Source organism: Salmo salar, chromosome ssa04, assembly GCF_905237065.1.
Source record: "Salmo salar chromosome ssa04, Ssal_v3.1, whole genome shotgun sequence".
NCBI lineage: Eukaryota > Metazoa > Chordata > Actinopteri > Salmoniformes > Salmonidae > Salmo > Salmo salar.
This window is the reverse complement of record NC_059445.1, coordinates 18,680,111-18,701,909: the sequence shown is the minus strand read 5'-3', so window position 1 is coordinate 18,701,909 and position 21,799 is coordinate 18,680,111. Positions and strand designations below refer to the sequence as shown.

Genomic DNA, 21,799 nt, shown 5'->3' with positions numbered 1-21,799 from the left:
TGTCATTCTGAAAACTTTTGGCCACGACTGTACATTTAGACTAAAGCAGTCCCCAACCTTGGTACCACCAATATTATCATCCTTTTGAAGTCCCACCCCATCTCCCATAGCCTTTGATATTTTCACCTATGGAGTGACCTATCTGCTTAACAATGCCCGCAATAAATCCATAGACACATCCCCATTCCTAGGACTAGGTGAAACTGGCTCGAATGCACTGAGTTGAGGTAGCTCTAAATCATGTGGAAGGCGCACACTTGACTGTGCAGTTGACCTGGTAAGTGGAGAAATAGCTATCCCCCTACCCACTGGCAGTGAAGTGTTAAACATGAGAACTCCCCTACCTCTCCATTTTAAACTTTTTTTGTTGTTGTAAATAAAAATCACAATCAATATGAACACTTTTATAAAATCAGGTTGAACATAATGCACTCAAAATAAGTTCAGTAGTAGTAGCACCCGTCTCTAACAAGACCAAGAATCGACACAGAAAAGTAACAAGAAACGCCCTTATTTAATAGCTCTGTCGCCACCTGGTGGCGAGAAATGACGTCGCACTCATGTTAATTGGCGTCATAAAGTTACTAGCATAACATCACAATTACATCACTAAATAATCATACTATCACCACATACAAGTAATAAACAATATACACTGCTCAAAAAAAATAAAGGGAACACTTAAACAACACAATGTAACTCCAAGTCAATCACACTTCTGTGAAATCAAACTGTCCACTTAGGAAGCAACACTGATTGACAATAAATTTCACATACTGTTGTGCAAATGGAATAGACAACAGGTGGAAATTATAGGCAATTAGCAAGACACCCCCAATAAAGGAGTGGTTCTGCAGGTGGGGACCACAGACCACTTCTCAGTTCCTATGCTTCCTGGCTGATGTTTTGGTCACTTTTTGAATGCTGGCGGTGCTTTCACTCTAGTGGTAGCGTGAGACGGAGTCTACAACCCACACAAGTGGCTCAGGTAGTGGCAGCTCATCCAGGATGGCACATCAATGCGAGCTGTGGCAAGAAGGTTTGCTGTGTCTGTCAGCGTAGTGTCCAGAGCATGGAGGCGCTACCAGGAGACAGGCCAGTATATCAGGAGACGTGGAGGAGGCCGTAGGAGGGCAACAACCCAGCAGCAGGACCGCTACCTCCACCTTTGTGCAAGGAGGAGCAGGAGAAGCACTGCCAGAGCCCTGCAAAATGACCTCCAGCAGGCCACAAATGTGCATGTGTCTGCTCAAACGGTCAGAAACAGACTCCATGAGGGTGGTATGAGGGCCCGACGTCCACAGGTGGGGGTTGTGCTTACAGCCAAACACCGTGCAGGACGTTTGGCATTTGCCAGAGAACACCAAGATTGGCAAATTCGCCACTGGCGCCCTGTGCTCTTCACAGATGAAAGCAGGTTCACACTGAGCACGTGACAGACTTTACAGAGTCTGGAGACGCCGTGGAGAACGTTCTGCTGCCTGCAACATCCTCCAGCATGACCGGTTTGGCGGTGGGTCAGTCATGGTGTGGGATGGCGTTTCTTTGGGGGGCCGCACAGCCCTCCATGTGCTCGCCAGAGGTAGCCTGACTGCCATTAGGTACCGAGATGAGATCCTCAGACCCCTTGTGAGACCATATGCTGGTGCGGTTGGCCCTGGGTTCCTCCTAATGCAAGACAATGCTAGACCTCATGTGGCTGGAGTGTGTCAGCAGTTCCTGCAAGAGGAAGGCATTGATGCTACGGACTGGCCCGCCCGTTCCCCAGACCTGAATCCAATTGAGCACATCTGGGACATCATGTCTCGCTCCATCCACCAATGCCATGTTGCACCACAGACTGTCCAGGAGGTGGCGGATGCTTTAGTCCAGGTCTGGGAGGAGATCCCTCAGGAGACCATCCGCCACCTCATCAGGAGCATGCCGAGGCGTTGTAGGGAGGGCATACAGGCACGTGGAGGCCACACACACTACTGAGCCTCATTTTGACTTGTTTTAAGGACATTACATCAAAGTTGGATCAGCCTGTAGTGTGGTTTTCCACTTTAATTTTGAGTGTGACTCCAAATCCAGACCTCCATGGGTTGATAAATTGGATTTCCACTGATTATTTTTGTGTGATTTTGTTGTCAGCACATTCAACTATGTAAAGAAAAAAGTATTTGATAAGATTATTTCTTTCATTCAGATCTAGGATGTGTTGTTTAAGTGTTCCCTTTATTTTTTTGAGCAGTATATTATATTTCCCCCACTCCCTCATGCTACCAAGAGCTTTCTGAGAATTCCACTTGTGCAGAATGCCCAGACTCCTGAAGTTCATATCAGATCCATGCCAGACCCCTGACATTATTTAGAATTCTGGGATACCATGGGGCGGCGCACAATTGGCCCAGCATCGTCTGGGTTAGGGAGGGTTTGGCCGGCAGGGATATCCTTGTCTCATCGCGCACTAGCGACTCCTGTGGCGGGCCGGGCGTAGTGCACACTGACCAGGTTGCCAGGTGTACGGTGTTTCCTCCGACACATTGGTGCGGCTGGCTTCCGGGTTGGATGTGCATTGTGTCAAGAAGCAGTGCGGCTTGGTTGGGTTGTGTTTCGGAGGACGCATGGCTCTCGACCTTCGCCTCTCCCGAGTCCGTACGGGGGTTGCAGCGATGAGACAAGACTGTAACTACTACCAATTGGATACCATGAAATTGGGGAGAAAAAAGGGGGTAAAAAATAAAAAATGAATTCTGGATACCCGATCAGGTCTCGAGTATTTGGGTACATGTGGACCCTAATATTTACCCTCTGAATTAGTTTTTTCTTATGTTATATTCTTAAAATACACCCTATTTTTTTTGTAACATCTTATAACGGGACATTACAAACACATTCTGCTGAGATGACACTGAGGTCATGCTTTTATTGGGGAAGAAAAAACAACTCTTTACTGTGGCCCTTCCCCCTATAGCCCTCCCATGGCACTGTTGCAACCCCTATTACTAGCCTGTTCAACCTCTCTTTCGTATCGTCTGAGATCCCCAAAGATTGGAAAGCTGCCGCAGTCATCCCCCTCTTCAAAGGGGAAGACACTCTAGACCCAAACTGTTACAGACCTATATCCATCCGGCCTTGCCTTTCTAAAATCTTCGAAAGCCAAGTTAACAAACAGATCACCGACCATTTGGAATCCCACCATACCTTCTCCACTATGCAATCTGGTTTCCGAGCTGGTCATGGGTGCACCTCAGCCACGCTCAAGGTCCTAAACGATATCATAACCGCCATCAATAAAAGACAGTACTGTGCAGACATCTTCATCGACCTGGCCAAGGCTTTCGACTCTGTCAATCACCACATTCTTATCGGCAGACTCTATAGCCTTGGTTTCTCAAATGACTGCCTCACCTGGTTCACCAGCTACTTCTCAGATAGAGTTCAGTGTGTCAAATCGGAGGGCATGTTGTCCGAACCCCTGGCAGTCTCTATGGGGGTGCCACAGGGTTCAATTCTCGGGCCGACTCTTTTCTCTGTATATATCAATGATGTCGCTCTTGCTGCTGGTGATTCTCTGATCCACCTGTACACAGACGACACCATTCTGTATACATTTGGCCCTTCTTCGGACATTGTGTTAACAAACCTCCAAACGAGCTTCAATGCCATACAACACTAATTCTGTGGCCTCCAACTACTTTTAAATGCTAGTAAAACCCGCCTGCCCGACTAGCATCACTACTCTGGACGGTTCTGACTTAGAATATGTGGACAACTACAAATACCTAGGTGTCTGGTTAGACTGTAAACTCTCCTTCCAGACTCACATTAAGCATCTCCAATCCAAAATTACATCTAGAATCGGCTTCCTGTTTCGCAACAAAGCATCCTTCACTCATGCTGCCAAACATACCCTCCAGCAGGCCACAAATGTGCATGTATCTGCTCAAACGGTCAGAAACAGACTCCATGAGGGTGGTATGAGGGCCCGACGTCCACAGGTGGGGGTTGTGCTTACAGCCCAACACCGTGCAGGATGTTTGGCGTTTGCCAGAGAACACCAAGATTGGCAAATTCGCCACTGGCGCCCTGTGCTTTTCACAGATGAAAGCAGGTTCACAATGAGCACGTGACAGACGTGACAGAGTCTGGAGACGCCGTGGAGAACGTTCTGCTGCCTGCAACATCCTCCAGCATGACCGGTTTGGCGGTGGGTCAGTCATGGTGTGGGGTGGCATTTCTTTGGGGGGCCGCACAGCCCTCCATGTGCTCGCCAGAGGTAGCCTGACTGCCATTAGGTACCGAGATGAGATCCTCAGACCCCTTGTGAGACCAAATGCTGGTGCGGTTGGCCCTGGGTTTCTCCTAATGCAAGACAATGCTAGACCTCATGTGGCTGGAGTGTGTCAGCGGTTCCTGCAAGAGGAAGGCATTGATGCTATGGACTGGCCCGCTCGTTCCCCAGACCTGAATCCAATTGAGCACATCTGGGACATCATGTCTCGCTCCATCCACCAACGCCACGTTGCACCACAGACTGTCCAGGAGTTGGCGGATGCTTTAGTCCAGGTCTGGGAGGAGATCCCTCAGGAGACCATCCGCCACCTCATCAGGAGCATGCCCAGGCGTTGTAGGGAGGTCATACAGGCACGTGGAGGCCACACACACTACTGAGCCTCATTTTGACTTGTTTTAAGGACATTACATCAAAGTTGGATCAGCCTGTAGTGTGGTTTTCCACTTTAATTTTGAGTGTGACGCCAAATCCAGACCTCCATGGGTTGATAAATTGGATTTCCATTGATTATTTTTGTGTGATTTTGTTGTCGGCACATTCAAATATGTAAAGAAAAAAGGATTTAATAAGATTATTTCATTCATTCAGATCTAGGATGTGTTATTTTAGTGTTCCCTTTATTTTTTTGAACAGTGTATGTATGTATATATGTATGTATGTATTTATATATGTATGTATTTATATATGTATGTATGTATGTATGTATGTATGTATGTATGTATGTGTATATATATATATATATATATATAAACTCAGCAAATAAAGAAAGGTCCCTTTTTCAGGACTCTGTCTTAAAAAGATCATTTGTAAAAATCCAAATAACTTCACAGATCTTCGTTGTAACGGGTTTAAACACTGTTTCCCATGCTTGTTCAATGAACCATGAACAATTAATGAACATGCACTTGTGGAGCGGTCGTTAAGACACTAACAGCTTACAGACGGTAGGCAATTAAGGTCACAGTTATGAAAACTTAGGACACTATAAAGAGGCCTTTCTACTGACTCTGAAAAACACCAAAAGAAAGATGCCCAGGGTCCCTGCTCATCTGCGTGAACATGCCTTAGGCATGCTGCAAGGAGGCATGAGGACTGCAGATGTGGCCAGGGCAATAAATTGCAATGTCCGTACCGTGAGACGCCTAAGACAGTGCTACAGGGAGACAGGACGGACAGCTGATCGTCCTCACAGTGGCAGACCACGTGTAACAACACCTGCACAAGATTGGTACATCCAAACATCACTGCCGAGTTACAACAGGAAAGCACAATCCCTCTATCAGTGCTCAGACTGTCCTCAATAGGCTGAGAGAGGCTGGACTGGGGGCTTGTAGGCCTGTTGTAAGGCAGGTCCTCACCAGACATCACCGGCAACAACGTCGCCTATGGGCACAAACAAACCGTCGCTGGACCAGACAGAACTGGCAAAAAGTGCTCTTCACTGACGAGTCGCGGTTATGTCTCACCAGGGGTGATGGTCGGATTCGCGTTTATCGTCGAAGGAATGAGCGTTATATCGAGGCCTGTACTCTGGAGCGGGATCGATTTGGAGGTGGAGGGTCAATCATGTTCTGGGGCGGTGTGTCACAGCACCATCGGACTGAGCTTGTTGTCATTGCAGGCAATCTCAACGCTGTGCATTACAGGGAAGACATCCTCTTCCCTCATGTGGTACCCTTCCTGCAGGCTCATCCTGACATGACCCTCCAGCATGACAATGCCACCAGCCATACTGCTCGTTCTGTACGTGATTTCCTGCAAGACAGGAATGTCAGTGTTCTGCCATGGCCAGCAAAGAGCCCGGATCTCAATCCCATTGAGCATGTCTGGGACCTGCTGGATCGGAGGGTGAAGGCTAGGGCCATTGCCCCCAGAAATGTCCAGGAACTTGCAGGTGCCTCGGTGGAAGAGTGGGGTAACATCTCACAGCAAGAACTGGCAAATATGGTGCAGTCCATGAGGAGGAGATGCACTGCAGTACTTAATGCAGCTGGTGGCCACACCATATACTGACTGTTACTTTTGACTTTGACCCCCTTTGTTCAGGGACACATTATTTCTTTAATGTTAGTCACATGTCTGTGGAACTTGTTCAGTTTATGTCTGTTGTTGAATCTTATGTTCATACAAATATTTACACATGTTAAGTTTGCTGAAAATAAATGCAGTTGACAGTGAGAGGACGTTTCTTTTTTTGCTGAGTTTATATATATACTGCTAAAAAAAATAAAGGGAACACCTAAACAACACATCCTAGATCTGAATGAAAGAAATAATCTTATTAAATACTTTTTTCTTTACATAGTTGAATGTGCTGACAACAAAATAACACAAAAATAATCAATGGAAATCCAATTTATCAACCCATGGAGGTCTGGATTTGGAGTCACACTCAAAATTAAAGTGGAAAACCACACTACAGGCTGATCCAACTTTGATGTAATGTCTTTAAAACAAGTCAAAATGAGGCTCAGTAGTGTGTGTGGCCTCCACGTGCCTGTATGACCTCCCTACAATGCCTGGGCATGCTCCTGATGAGGTGGCGGATGGTCTCCTGAGGGATCTCCTCCCAGACCTGGACTAAAGCATCCACCGACTCCTGGACAGTCTGTGGTGCAACGTGGCGTTGGTGGATGGAGCGAGACATGATGTCCCAGATGTGCTCAATTGGATTCAGGTCTGGGGAACGGGCGGGCCAGTCCATAGCATCAATGCCTTCCTCTTGCAGGAACTGCTGACACACTCCAGCCACATGAGGTCTAGCATTGTCTTGCATTAGGAGGAACCCAGGGCCAACCGCACCAGCATATGGTCTCACAAGGGGTCTGAGGATCTCATCTCGGTACCTAATGGCAGTCAGGCTACCTCTGGCGAGCACATGGAGGGCTGTGCGGCCACCCCACACCATGACTGACCCACCACCAAACCGGTCATGCTGGAGAATGTTGCAGGCAGCAGATCGTTCTCCACGGCGTCTCCAGACTCTGTCACGTCTGTCACGTGCTCAGTGTGAACCTGCTTTCATCTGTGAAGAGCACAGGGAGCCAGTGGCAAATTTGTCAATCTTGGTGTTCTCTCTGGCAAATGCCAAACGTCCTGCACGGTGTTGGGCTGTAAGCACAACCCCCACCTGTGGATGTCGGGCCCTCATACCACCCTCATGGAGTCTGTTTCTGACCGTTTGAGCAGACACATGCACATTTGTGGCCTGCTGGAGGTCATTTTGCAGGGCTCTGGCAGTGCTTCTCCTGCTCCTCCTTGCACAAAGGCGGAGGTAGCGGTCCTGCTGCTGGGTTGTTGCCCTCCTACGGCCTCCTCCCCGTCTCCTGATGTACTGGCCTGTCTCCTGGTAGCGCCTCCATGCTCTGGACACTACGCTGACAGACACAGCAAACCTTCTTGCCACAGCTCGCATTGATGTGCCATCCTGGATGAGCTGCACTACCTGAGCCACTTGTGTGGGTTGTAGACTCTGTCTCATGCTACCACTAGAGTGAAAGCACCGGCAGCATTCAAAAGTGACCAAAACATCAGCCAGGAAGCATAGGAACTGAGAAGTGGTCTGTGGTCCCCACCTGCAGAACCACTCCTTTATTGGGGTGTCTTGCTAATTGCCTATAATTTCCACCTGTTGTCTCTTCCATTTGCACAACAGCATGTGAAATGTATTGTCAATCAGTGTTGCTTCCTAAGTGGACAGTTTGATTTCACAGAAGTGTGATTGACTTGGAGTTACATTGTGTTGTTTAAGTGTTCCCTTTATTTTTTTGAGCAGTGTATATATATATATATATATATATATATATATATATATATATATATATATATATATATATATAAATAAAATGGGAGCATTGCGCCGTGATTGGCTCAGTGTTCTGTCACTCATGGGGACAGTATTTCATTGCCAAGTTGAAGTCCATAGTAAGGGTAGACATCCTAAATTTCAGCCCTTTGGGTCCTGCCATAGAGTTATATTGCCAGTGCCCTTCCAAGAAGGCTCAAGGTCATTGGCCACAGATAAAATTACATCAAATCATGTTATAAGTACAGTAGCTTTGATTAAACTGATCATGTCAACATCTTACTTTCAAAATCTTAGCTAGCAGTCATCATCAAGAATCAAGTCGATAATCTACAGGCAAATCCTTCTTAATCCTTGTCATATGAAGAGAAATAATGCAGAGAAATTATAGATAAAACGTATCGGTGCTCATCGGCCATTGGACATAAAGATTACACAACAAGTTGGAAACATTTGCCCACAAAGGCCTGCCGCACCACCTTCACAAGATGAGTCCAAAAATGTCTTGTATGCTGCTGCATAAATGATGTAATATGCAAGGGAGATATGTATATTGTAGCTAAGAAACTAATACTAAGTGTATGTTGTGTAGTAAGCTGTTAGTAGCCCTTGTGCCTCACCCTAATAATTTGGTCTATTTTCACCAACGCGGTATTGTACACACATCGTTCGTGGCCTGTGTAGTGGTGGCGCTTAGCTTGCACGTGCAAATTCAGCACACACAACATTCTATAATAGAATTGTGTTATTTGACGTGTCAAATGAAAAGCTTATTTAACGCGCCAAATAGTGTTACATGACGTGTATCTTTTTTGTCACGTAAAGACCGCATATGGCATTCGATGTGCCTCACCCTAATAATTTGGTTTATTTTCACCTCTTCATTTCGCCTACTGTTCTAACTTGGTGGTGCACATGTAGCCTATAACCTGTTTTAGAGAAATGTAATCATTGACAATTGTAAGAGCTTCATTGTCTGTTTATATGCCCCCTTTATTTATCCTACGGTTCTGACTTGTTGTACAGGGAGTACACTGTAAGAACGGCCCATGTTCTGAATTCTGTCGCTGTACATTTCAAAAGTGCTGAACAAATTGTTATATTGACTACATCCGTCGTCGCTCGCTCATTAATGTCTTAATCGAAATTATGGATTGCCTCTTACCCGCTTGTCGTCCCCTTATGCCATAATTTGTACATCTCAATTGTCAGTAGAAACCACATTTGTTTAAGCAAGTCAGCTATGTATTTTTAAAAGGCAGTAAATGAGGCTGAATGAACTGTTTCGCTGCCAGACAAGGCTCAGCTGAAAGCCAGGTGTAGCAATGGTAAGGTGTTGGGACTGCTGTTGGGACAGCTTTATGTAGTCCCTGACAATTTGTGGGCACCGTTTGTCACCGTTATAGTGAAAGGAATGTGTTGTGTAGTGGCTTTGCTGGCATGCATCCCACATTTTTGTTTTGCTTTGTTTGCCCCACCAAGTAGCCACTGCCCAAGGGTGAGTGATTTCACTGGGAGCCCCCCAGTGAGCAGGTCTGAAGAGAGAGATCCAGAGAGGATGAGTTTTAGTAAGGTAGGATTTCCTGCTTTTATTGCTATGGTTATTAATTACCTGCACTGATGGAGCATAAATCCCAGAAAATAGATGTGGTAGTGGCATCAGCTGTTGGCCTGCAGTAGAATCTTGTAGGGCTAAAGTATTGGTATATTGTTGCATATGTGTAGGGTTAGATAGTGGTGAGATGTATTTTCCCCCCTTATTTTCTGTGACATATTGTGCAATTCGCTCTCCGTCCTGTAAAAGTCAGCAACACTGCGTCAAGTCTGCCGGAAACTCACAAGAAGATGAAGTAAACGGAAGCAGAGAGGAAGAGGCGAAGCGAGAGGATTTACACCGCCCAAAATCGGTCCTCGTGAGATAAGGTTTAGGAGTGTCGAATTACGTGAGGCTTATTCAATCGAATATAAGTTTCGTAATATTTAGGCTGTTATAAATGTACTGATATAAGTGGACGCACGTGGAATTCAGGCAACTGAGAAAAACGACTTAGTTGTAAATAATCTTTACGGAAATGAAGTGTCCAATAACAATTTCCACGTTAGCGTTTCTATTGTTATTTAGGCGTGTATTAACACCCAACAAAACATATTAATTTAACTGCATAGCATCACATACTTAATTCGCATTGGAGACAGGACTTGGTTGATAGATGTTATCTAGGTAACGCTAGCTAGCTGCTAACAATGGCTAACTGTATGGTTTTTCACACTCAAATAGCCTCCATCATGGAGGTGCTAGCGAATGCAGCCGTGGCAGAGATCTGTAAACTCGTACACGACGACTATGCAGTGTTTCGTTTGGAAATAACTCAAAGCCAGAAAGAAAACAGGGCATTGCGGAGGAAACTATTGGAAATGAAGGTGGCACGGGAGCGCGCAGAAAGGACAATGCGAGAGCGCGTCCTCGCCAGTCGCCCAAGTATCAAGATCCTCGACCGATACAGAGGAATAGCAAGAGGTAGGTCAATTTTTGAATAGTACGCAATAATTGCAATGATTACTTAGCTATCTTGCGCAAAGGCAAAATATGTTCTTGATTTACTTTATTTCCTATTATTTTCTCAATTAAAACTATGTGATGCATCAAACATAATACATCAATTAATAAATAGTATATGAAGAAGTTATGCAAAGTGTTAGCTTACATCCTTGCCAATTCTAGACAGTGTCAATAGTGTACAACATACCAAAAACTGTCAATAGTGTACAATAGTGTTGACAGTAGTTAAACTAATAGTAGCTAAACTAATTGCCTCTTTTCCTCCAATCACTCTCTCAGGTGAAGGACATCTCACTGGAGGCCACAGGAGCTTTGTGAAGCCAGCGGGACACAATACATTGAGAGATGACCAACCAATCACTGTTGATGAGGGGAGTGGAACCTCAACCCAGCATATTATTGTGATAGAGGTTAGTGTAATAGTGTTGCATAAAGCATTAGTTACTTTGTGGCCCCTTTATTTCAGAAAGGCTCCCCCTCAGCTATGCACTTGCTTACATGTACATTCTCATCATAGGGGGACTTGTGAGACTTATGTACGACATTGTTATACAATTCAACTCATGTACCGGTAATAACCATCTCTCTTCTTGTGTCAGTCTGCAGATGCAGAGGCTGCAGGTCCTGGGGTCAAGCAGGAGACGTCTGAAGGAGAGGAAGACACACTGTACAGCAGAGACCTCCAAACTGGAGCAGTTGGAGCGCCTCTTGTAGCCACTGACAAACCCACCACCGCCCCTGCGCAGCCCAAGACCCGACGCAGCATCACGGAGGTCAGTGGAACGCTGAACGCCGTCCTCAAGTCAGAGACAGACACAGATACTTTAACTGTAACACAAAGGCTTTTACACACAGGATCTGACCAAATGTCAGACCAAAGGAGAATGGGGCTGGGGAGACTGGGCTGTCCTCCTGCTCCCGCCTCAGAGTACGTACTTTATGGAAACCCGAGCCCGAGGACGGACTCAGGTGACGCGTCAGAGACTGGTAATGATCCTTCTTGTTCTTATATTTCAGAGATAGACCCTAGCAACATGCCCTTGGGTTTAGAGGCACAGACTGATCTGTCTAGACAGGACTGGAACCAGTGCAGTAGAAGTGTACACTCTGAAGGGTGCCTATATGAGGCAAGGGAGGGTATGGCCGTAGATGAAGTGACTGTGAAAGTGGAGGGCGACATTCCTCCCACATGGAATGCAGATAGTCACCTAGGAGATGGACACACACAGGGCAGAGATTTCTTAGATTACAGGGAAAGCTTGGAGACCAATCCAAATGTCGCTGCCCACTACCCTTTACACACGCTCAAGGATCGCGACCCAGTGTCCACGTCGATGGGGCCTTCCGATTCACATGGCAGCGTCCTTTTCGATCAGGTATTGAACTCAAACGACAGGACTAGAGCCCAGGCTCAGAGAGGGGAAGCTACATCAGGCAATAGTAAAGATAAACGGTTCCCCTGCATGTTCTGTAACAAAGGCTTCAGCTGCCCCCAGAAGGTGGAGATCCACCAGAGGGTCCACACAGGGGAGAAACCCTACAGCTGTGGCCAGTGTCACATGCGCTTCACCCAGGCTGGCAACCTGAAGAGGCACCAGAGGGTGCACACTGGGGAGAAACCCTACAGCTGTACCCAGTGCCACATGTGCTTCACCCAGGCTGGTCACCTGAAGATGCACCTGAAGGTCCACACAGGAGAGAGGCCATTCACTTGTACGCACTGTGGGAAGAGGTTCTCAGAGAGGAGCTACCTCAGGATACACCAGCAGAAAAAACACTCCACTCTGATAACATAGAAAGTAACAATTTCACTCGATAGCTTCTGACGTTTAGATCAAACCCTGGATTTTCTGCAGAAAAGCTCCACAGATGCATTTGGAATGACAAGAGTAACAGATTTCGGTGTTTAATATTCCTGGGTAGAGTGTTGCATATAGACATTGGCATATTTAAGCCTACAAATCTGTTACATATTGTGTTTGTACTGTGTTGGCTATATGATGTTCACAAATGCCTATTTCATTACTTCCATTCAACTACTTACATTTTCCCCAAGACACTTTTAATGAGAAAATGAATTCAGTTTATCAAGTTCATGCCTAATTTTTGTATATGTGTGCTTTTCATAAGGTGTATTTAACAGTTTTGTTTAATAAACACAAAATGGGACTTTTCATTCTAAGACTTTCATTGAGACTCTTCAGTATAAGTCACATCTGATCTGAATACACCTGACAGCGCTTTATAACCATATACTTACTAAATATACCCACACCCTTATAACTACTGTAGACTTCTAAATAGTTTAGTCAGGTTTCTCTAATGATGACTTTTGACTTATCATAGCTAACTTGTATTTTCCCACATCTTATTTATGTCCACCATGATGGGTTTAACAACAATGAAGTCATTCTATAACTACAGTACAGGACTCAAATGTAGTTGCGATTGGTAAACACTCCATGTTGAAAGTGTATTTATTATTTTGTGTGTGTGTGTGTGTGTGTGTGTGTGTGTGTGTGTGTGTGTGTGTGTGTGTGTATGTATGTACGTACTTACGTACTGGAGGGAGTGTATATCTGTGTTTTCTTTTTCATCTCTCTCTTCCAGGAGGCGGAGGCTCCAGAGGTGCTGCTGTTGAAGGAGGAGGGGTGTGAGGAGGGTCTGGGGAACCCTGAGGGGAACATGGTCATGGAGGACAACCAGACTACACCTCCTCCTGCACCCACAGAGGAACCAGCTGAGCAGCACAGGACCACACACAGTCTCACTGAGGTGAGTCCACTGTAAACTACTGTCTGAATGGTATTAGGTCAGGTCCCATATCCACAAAGCCTCTTAGTGCTGATCTGGGATCAGTTTTGTCTTTGAGGATCAGGTCTTATTCATTATGATCTAAATCATCACTTTTACTCAGACTCTTTGTGCTGGGCCTTATCCACAAAGCATCTCAGAAAAGGTCCTAAGAATCCTATAAAAACCTGTTTTTAAGTCTACAAAATCTCCCTGCTCAGAGTAGGTTTTAAGATGATGTTAAGACACTGCCCAGACATACTCTTGTGCCAGGAGTAAAATCGACTCATAAAATGTTCTCAGCTGATAATTACGACAGTTTGAGTTACCGCAAAGGAAAGATAGTGATGATGCTCATTGAAACTGTTGCAAATGATGGGGAATAACCAATCACAATGAGGCATCGCCAACTGTGAACTCCAAAGCACGCTTCAGACAACCACGGTGAATGTGACTGTACATCAAATGTTGCCATGGTAAGCGTTTGATATCATTTTCACCTGACAAGATCACTTTGCCTTCTCTTAATTATCGCCTAATATGTTGGCATGCATAACCTTTTTTTTTAAATAATTACCATTATCAACACACTTGTCACTCCTGTTTAACAATTTTAAATTGCTTTGTCACAGTAGGAATCAAGTCACTTGCCGATAATGTTCTATACAATGTTGGCTACAACATTTTAAAGGTCTATTATTTTAATTAAACACAACCAAAGTTAACATAAGCCTGAGATGCCTTCAATTGCCCAATTTATGGGCATGCCCAATTTAAGTATATATTTTTAACAACGTGATATTGCGCTCCAAAGGGATGACTTGAAATAACATAATGTAGGCAATAAAAAAAGAACAACACTGCTACATTAATGTGGATGCTACCATGATGAGTGAGAAAGTTCGAGGCATAAATACCCCCCCCCCCCCCCAATAAAATAAATAACTGCTAACCTCCCTTGTTATTGGTAATGCTAAGAGGTTGCATGTCTTGGGGGTATGATCTTTGTGCCTTTGTAAATTTCTGACTCATCATCATCATTCAGGACTATCTGTAATCGTGGTAGCATCCACATTAATGTAGCAGTGTTCATAAACATATACTATTCTTACTTGAAATAAGTCCCTCAAAAATGACACAATACATGATTTACCATTCATTTCTATTGGGCACAACTTAATCTGTCTGTTGCCTCATATGAAACATTTGATCTCAAATCCAAAATGCTGGAGTAGGCTATGGAGACAAATTAAGTTTTAGCTTCACTGTCCAAATAAATACATAGGGGAGTGTATGTCATCATGTCACTGTGATAAGAGCCAATTTATGCTTGATCTGAAAATGTGGTCGGATGTGACGTATGGATGGTGTGACGCAATTGCGGAGCCTCCGGAGGCATGCAGAAGTCAACTTGAGCTCCGTACCACATCGACGTGCGCCTCTCAAATTGTGTAACAGTGTGGAGGGTTCCGTATAGCTCCGCATTGACATGATTGGTTGACGGTAGGTGAGGGCGGGAGGTCTAGTATAAACACACACTCACTTCCTTGACAACAGCTCTGTGCTGCTTGACGAAGTGCAAGAAGTATGAATGCCCTGACTTCTGCAGAGGCCACATCACTGTAAATGCTGCGCGGTCAATGCAGATGTCGGTTAGACCATACAGCACCTTTTAGTCTACAGTCCTTGACCTCAAGCTGTTTGCAGTAAATAGCCTATAAGCCATGTGATGACTGAGGTGAAATATTATGAACTAAAGTGCACATGTACTTGTTGTTCCAGACTGACTTGTCTATACAAACTGGGTCAGAGTATACTTCTGTTTAGGAGTGCAATTAACCACATACCCCTCATTAACCCTTTGTTAACTTGTCATTTGAAACAGACTTGAGTATATACCTGTTTTTAGAGAGACAGTAAACCTAGGCTAGAACAAGGACAGTTTAATATTTACCTTACTGAGGTGATGTAGATGGAATAAAGACATTACTTTCTACTCTATTCTTGTTAACACACTGTTCTTTCTGAACAAGTCTGCTCTGCGCTTGAAAGATATTGATCATGAATAGGGGATTTGATGTCTGTAATAAGCAGTACCGTATTTAAAAGACAGCGCGCATTTTATAACATTTTCATTTATTGACACCGTTTGAGCAATGATGCCAATCAATAACATTGTATAGAGTTCCCAATAAATTACGAGAGGGGCTTTGTCATCAACCCTAAAAGTTCTATAAAGGCGCAATAATGGCAGCCATGTTGGTCAGGGAGAAATCCAAACCACTCTAATTGGAATGATTGGCAGTAGGGGCATAATCCTGATTTTACTTATACAGGAAAATAAAAGTAAGGCATATGTGATATCAAAAATTGTATAATAGAATTCTTGTCAACCTAAAATATTGTCCTAATTATAAGTACAGTTTATATGAGTTTTATTCAAATGTTCTGTATAAATAGCCTCTAAAATATATGTAAACTGACCATAAATGTCTCAAGTTGGCTTTTCTTGGAAAGTGGTGAGTGCTATTATACGATAGTATATCAGTACTTGTTGCATTTACAACTTGTCTAAGTTCTATCATCAACTGATTTCAGCCAGTTGGCAGTTAATTTGAAAAATTCATAAAATTATTCCTCTAAAACAGACTGGCTAGTTAGCTAACAAACATGCAGTGCAGATACATTCTTAAAATGTATTATTTGAACCAATATTTTATCACAGCACTGGCAAAGCATGGTTGACCAACTCCCTGGCAGAAATGGCTGACCTTTATCCCATCGCAGGCAAAGTCAAAATTGGCTATATCGTAAAAATGAATGAAAACAAAAATTGGGTTTTAATTAAAGGTTAAACATAAGGTTAGCAGTGTGGTTAAGTTTAAAATCACATTTTAATAAAAGACATTGTAGAAATGGGCGGGGCTTATGACTTTGTGGCTGTGGTAACGATCCCATAAGAAGGTTTATGTCCTTTCTAGTACCGGTATTCTAATTCCTAATTCTATGTAACATCCTTTCTCGTCAGTGTAAACGGAAGTGAAGTGAACAGTGCCGAAGATCATTTTCCACGTTAGCGTTTTTATTGTTGTTATTTAGACGCGTATTTACTGGCAGAGCATCACATACGTACCCCCATGCAGTCTTTAATTCGTGTTGGAGAGACAGGACTTGGTTCATAGATGTTAACTAGGTAACACGAGCGAGCTGCTAACAATGGCTAACTGTATGGTTTTTCACACTCAAATAGCCTCCATCATGGAGGTGCTAGCGAATGCAGCTGTGGCAGATATCTGTAAACTCGTAGACGACGACTATGCAGTGTTTCGTTTGGAAATAACTCAAAGCCAGAAAGAAAACAGGACATTGCGGAGGAAACTACAGCTACAGGAACTGAAAGTGTCACGGGAGCGCGCAGAGAGGACAATGCGAGAGCGCGTCCTCGCCAGTCGTCCCAGTAGTGTCAAGATCCTCGACCGATACAGAGGAATGGCAAGAGGTACGTTTCGCAGAAGGCCGATGCTGCGCGATCTTAGGCGTTCATATGTAAGGTAGCTCCACTGGTGGAAAAAGTACCCAGTTGTCATACTTGAGCAAAAGTAAAGATACCTTATTAGAAAATGACTCAAGTAAAAGTCACCCAGTAAAATACTACTTGAGTAAGTCTTAAAGTATTTGGTTTTAAATATACTTAAGTATCAAAAGTAAATCTAATTGCCAAAATATACTAAAGTATGAAAAGTAAAAGTATAAATAATTTCAATTTTCTTATATTAAGCAAACCAGACTGCACGTTTTCTTATTTTAATGTAGGGATAGCCCTGTGGCACACTCCAACATAATTTACAAACGAAGCATGTGTGTTTACTGAGTCCTCCAGATCAGAGGCAGTAAGATGACCAGAGACGTTCTCTTGATAAGTGCTTGAATTGGATCATTTTCCTGTCCTGCTAAGCATTGAAAATGTGACGAGTACTTTTGGGTGTCATGGAAAATGTATGGAGTAAAAAGTACATACTTTTCTTTAGGAATGTAGTGAAGTAAAAGTACAAGTTGTCAAAAATAAAAATAGTAAAGTAAAGATACTCAAAAAAACGACTTAAGTACTTTACACCACTGAGTAGCTCAGTGCCTGTCACCGCGGTTTCCCTCTGCACATGTGTTAAGATGCAGATTGTAACACCAGATGTGATTTAAGCAACAACAAAAATAATGGTATGCAGGCATTATACTGGGAGTTACAGGTTTGCCTATACAAAGCATAGCTAGAGATTTTCCAGCTAACCTGGTATTGGCAATACTATCTTCATTCTCAACTGGTGGAAACAGGAGTCTCCTAAAATGTTTGTGTCCAGTGACAGAGGCTCCGTTTGAATGTAGAAAATGCTCCATTATTAAAAATAAATTAATGTTTTGCTCCATTTTGTAATCTAACAATGTGTGCGCCGCCATCTTGTCTATTTCAATTTGCTCTCATTGATGAGACAGGTGTCTGTCATCATGACATGCAGCACTTTGGGGTGGATCCACACCTGTCTCGATCAAGGAGAGAAGATTTGAAATACACAAGTTGTTGGGGTACACATTCTTGGATTAGTTCATGGAGTACTTCATGGAGTCTTTATTTGACACATTTTCTAAATTCAAACGGACCCCCTGCCACTGGACACTGACATTTTATGACACTATTTCCACAAATCGAGAACGAAGATAGTATTGCCAATACCAGCTTAGTTGGAACATCTCTGCAGACATGTTGTTTAGCCAGACCTGTAACTCCCAGTACAATGGCTACCAAAATGTTTGGGTTAAATCACATTATCTGGTGTTACAATCTGTAACTAATAATTCCCCTGATTACTTAGCCATCTTGGGCAAAGACACCATATTCTATCTAGATAATTGATTTACTGCATTTCCTATGATTTACTCAATTAAAACAATGTGATACATGGAACATAATCGGCATGGCCGATTTAATTAGGGCCGATTTCAAGTTTTCATAACAATCGGTAATCAGCCTTTTTTGATGCCGATTATGGCCGATTACATTGCAATCCACGAGGAAACTGTGTGGCAGGCTGACCACCTGTTACGCGAGTGCAGCGTCAAAAGGACCTTGTGGCTGCAAGGAGCCAAGGTAAGTTGCTAGCTAGCATTAAACTTCTAAAAAACAATCAATCTTCACATAATCACTAGTTAACTACACATGGTTGATGATATTACTAGGTTAACTAGCTTGTCCTGCGTTGCATATAATCAATGCGGTGCCTGTTAATTTATCATCGAATTACAGCCTACTTAAACATCGCCAAACAGCTGATGATTTAACAAAAGCGCATTCGAAAAAAGCACAATCGTTGCACAAATGTACCTAACCATAAACATCAATGCCTTTCTTAAAATCAATACAGAGAAGTATATTTTTTTAAACCTGCATATTTAGTAAAAATAAATGCATTTTAGCAAGCAATATTAACTAGGGAAATTGTGTCACTTCTCTTGCATTCAGTGCAAGCAGTCAGGGTATATGCAACAGTTTGGGCCGCCTGGCTCGTTGCGAACTGTGTTTCTTCCTAATAAAGACCGTAATTAATTTGCCAGAATTTTACATAATTATGACATAACATTGAAGGTTGTGCAATGTAACAGCAATATTTAGACTTAAGGTTGCCACCCGTTCGATAAAATACGGAACGGTTCCGTATTTCACTGAAAGAATAAACATTTTGTTTTCGAAATGATAGTTTCCGGATTTGACCATATTAATGACCAAAGGCTCGTATTTCTGTGTTTATTATAATTAAGTCTATGATTTGATATTTGATAGAGCAGTCTGACTGAGCGGTGGTAGGCAGCAGCAGGCTCGTAAGCATTCATTCAAACACAACTTTTCTGCGTTTGCCAGCAGCTCTTAGCATTGCTTGAAGCACAGCGCTGTTTATGACTTCAAGCCTATCAACTCCCGAGATTAGGCTGGCAATACTATAGTGCCTATAAGAACATCCAATAGTCAAATGTACGGTATATGAAATACAAATAGTACAGAGAGAAATAGTGGACGCGTCATAATTCCTATAACTACAACCTAAAACTTGTTAACTGGGAATATAAGAAGAACTGGGAATATTGAACCACCAGCTTTCATATGTTCTCATGTTCTGAGCAAGGAACTTAAACGTTAGCTTTTTGACATGGCATATATTGCACTTTTACTTCTCCAACACTGTGTTTTTGCATTATTTAAACCAAATTGAACATGTTTCATTATTTATTTGAAACTAAATAGATTTTATGTATTATATTAAGTTAAAAAAGTGTTCATTGTTCATTCAGTATTGTTGTAAATGTCATTATTACAAATATATATAGATGTATATAAATCGGCCGATTAATCTGTAATTGCTTTTTTTGGTCCTCCAATAATCGGTATCGCCGTTGAAAAATCATAATCGGTCGACCTCTACAATCAATAAATAGTATATCAATAAGTTATGAGAAGTGTTACCTTACATCCTTCCCAATTCTAGACAGTGTCAAAACCGTCAATAGTGTACAATATAGTGTTGAGCATTGACGGTACCTAACCATCTCTTTTTCCCCAATCACTCTCTCAGGTGAAGGACATCTCACTGGAGGCCACAGGAGCTTTGTGAAGCCAGCGGGACACAATACATTGAGAGATGACCAACCAATCACTGTTGATGAGGGGAGTGGAACCTCAACCCAGCACGTTACCGTGATGGAGGTTAGTGTAATAGTGTTGCATAAAATATGAGTTACTTTGTAAATCAAATGTGGGCCATTTATTTCAGAATGGCTCGCCTCAGCTATTCACTTGCTTACATTTACATCCTAATGTATCTGCCATATGGCTTGTAAGACTTCCCTATGACATTGTTATTAAATTCTAATCATGTACTGGTAATAACATCCTATCTTATTGTGTCAGTCTGCAGATACAGAGGCTGCAGGTCCTAGAGTAAAGCAGGAGAGGTCTGAAAGAAAGGAGGACCTACAGCATAGCATAAACATCCAGACTGGAACGGCTGGAGCGCCCCCTATAGCATCGGAGGACTCCACCACCGCCCCAGCGCAGCCCAGAGCCGGCTCAGAGTATTTACCGGTATTTCACCAGATCCAGAGGACGGTTCATTCCTGTGTAGATGGTGACGCACTAGTCACTGGCGTTGATGAACCATCATGTTCTTACAGTACAGAGATGGACCCTGGCAACATGCCCTTGGGTTTAGAGACACAGACTGATCTGTCTAAAGGGGAATGGAACCGGTACAGTAGTAGTATATACTCTGAAGGGTGCCTAGATAAAAAAGGGGAGTGTCTGGTTGTAGATGAGGTAATTGTGAAAGTGGAGGGCGACGCTTCTCCCATATGGGAGGCAGATCGTCTCCTAGGAGACGGACACTCACAGGGCAGAGATTTCTTAGATTACAGGGAAAGCTTAGAAACAAATCCAAATGTTGCGACCCACTCCCCTTTACACATTCTCAGGGATCGCGACCCAGTGTCCACGTCGATGGGGCCTTCTGATTCACACGCCCACGTCCTTTTCAATCAGGTATTGAACTCAAACGACATGGCTAGAGCCCAGGCTCAGGGAGGGGGAGCCACATCAGGCAATAATAAAGAGAAACGGTTCCTCTGCATGTTCTGCAACAAAGGCTTCAGCTGCCCCCAGAAGGTGGAGATCCACCAGAGGGTCCACACAGGGGAGAAACCCTACAGCTGTGCCCAATGTCACATGCGCTTCGCTGAGGCTGGCAGCCTGAAGAGGCACCAGAGGGTCCACACAGGGGAGAAACCCTACAGCTGCCCCCAGTGTGAGAAGAGGTTCTCCCACCAGCACCATCTGAAGAGGCACTTGAAGGTCCACACGGAATAGAGGCCGTTTGCCTGTAAGCACTCTCGGAAGAGGTTCTCAGAGAGGAGCTTCCTCAGGATACACCAGCAGAAAAACGATTCCACTCGATAACATAGAAAGTAAGCATTCCATTCAATGGCTTCTGACATTTAGATCAAACCCTGCCCTAAAGATAGATCAATTTCCACAACATCAAAGAGCGTTGAAGTGCAAGGCCAAGACATTTTGGGATATATGCGCCTAAAAAGTCTTAAAATAATTTAGCCTACGCAGTATAGACGCTATGTTCACAAATGCCTATTTCATTACTTCCATTCAACTACTATTTCTTCTTCAATAATCACTTTTATAAAAAAAAAATTAACACTTTTTCTCCCCAATTTCGTGGAATCCAATTACAGTCTTGTCCCATTGCTGCAACTTCCGCACGGACATGGGAGAGGCGAAGGTCGAGAGCTGTGCGTCCTCCGAAACACAATC

At 43.6% G+C, this 21,799-nt stretch overlaps 3 protein-coding genes across 7 annotated transcripts in view; 2 read left to right on the top strand and 1 right to left on the bottom strand.

Moving 5' to 3' along the window:
• Positions 1–21,799, bottom strand: part of LOC106602437 (oocyte zinc finger protein XlCOF29-like) — a 395,249-nt gene that overhangs the window by 108,133 nt on the left and 265,317 nt on the right. The gene's annotated exons all lie outside the window — the stretch shown is intronic.
• On the top strand, positions 9,815–14,327 carry LOC123742523 (gastrula zinc finger protein xLCGF3.1-like). Of its 4 annotated transcripts, XM_045717571.1 has the most exons (5): positions 9,815–10,602; positions 10,924–11,054; positions 11,244–11,417; positions 11,500–11,631; positions 13,255–14,327. In XM_045717571.1, the coding sequence occupies exons 1-5, from the start codon at positions 10,329–10,331 to the stop codon at positions 13,432–13,434; spliced, it is 891 nt and encodes a 296-aa protein (XP_045573527.1). In that variant the 5' UTR covers positions 9,815–10,328; the 3' UTR covers positions 13,435–14,327. The 4 variants fall into 4 exon arrangements, with proteins under 4 accessions (XP_045573527.1, XP_045573526.1, XP_045573525.1 ...); XM_045717570.1 differs by lacking the exon at positions 13,255–14,327 and having other exon boundaries at positions 9,840–10,027; positions 10,363–10,602; positions 11,244–12,820; XM_045717569.1 differs by lacking the exon at positions 13,255–14,327 and having other exon boundaries at positions 9,845–10,602; positions 11,244–12,820.
• Positions 16,276–21,796, top strand: LOC106602470 (zinc finger protein 62-like). Of its 2 annotated transcripts, XR_001328215.2 has the most exons (4): positions 16,276–16,936; positions 20,055–20,185; positions 20,390–21,438; positions 21,721–21,796. XR_001328215.2 is itself a non-coding variant. In XM_014195139.2 (3 exons), the coding sequence occupies exons 1-3, from the start codon at positions 16,654–16,656 to the stop codon at positions 21,338–21,340; spliced, it is 1,365 nt and encodes a 454-aa protein (XP_014050614.2). In that variant the 5' UTR covers positions 16,389–16,653; the 3' UTR covers positions 21,341–21,755. The 2 variants fall into 2 exon arrangements, 1 of the variants encoding a protein (XP_014050614.2); XM_014195139.2 differs by having other exon boundaries at positions 16,389–16,936; positions 20,390–21,755.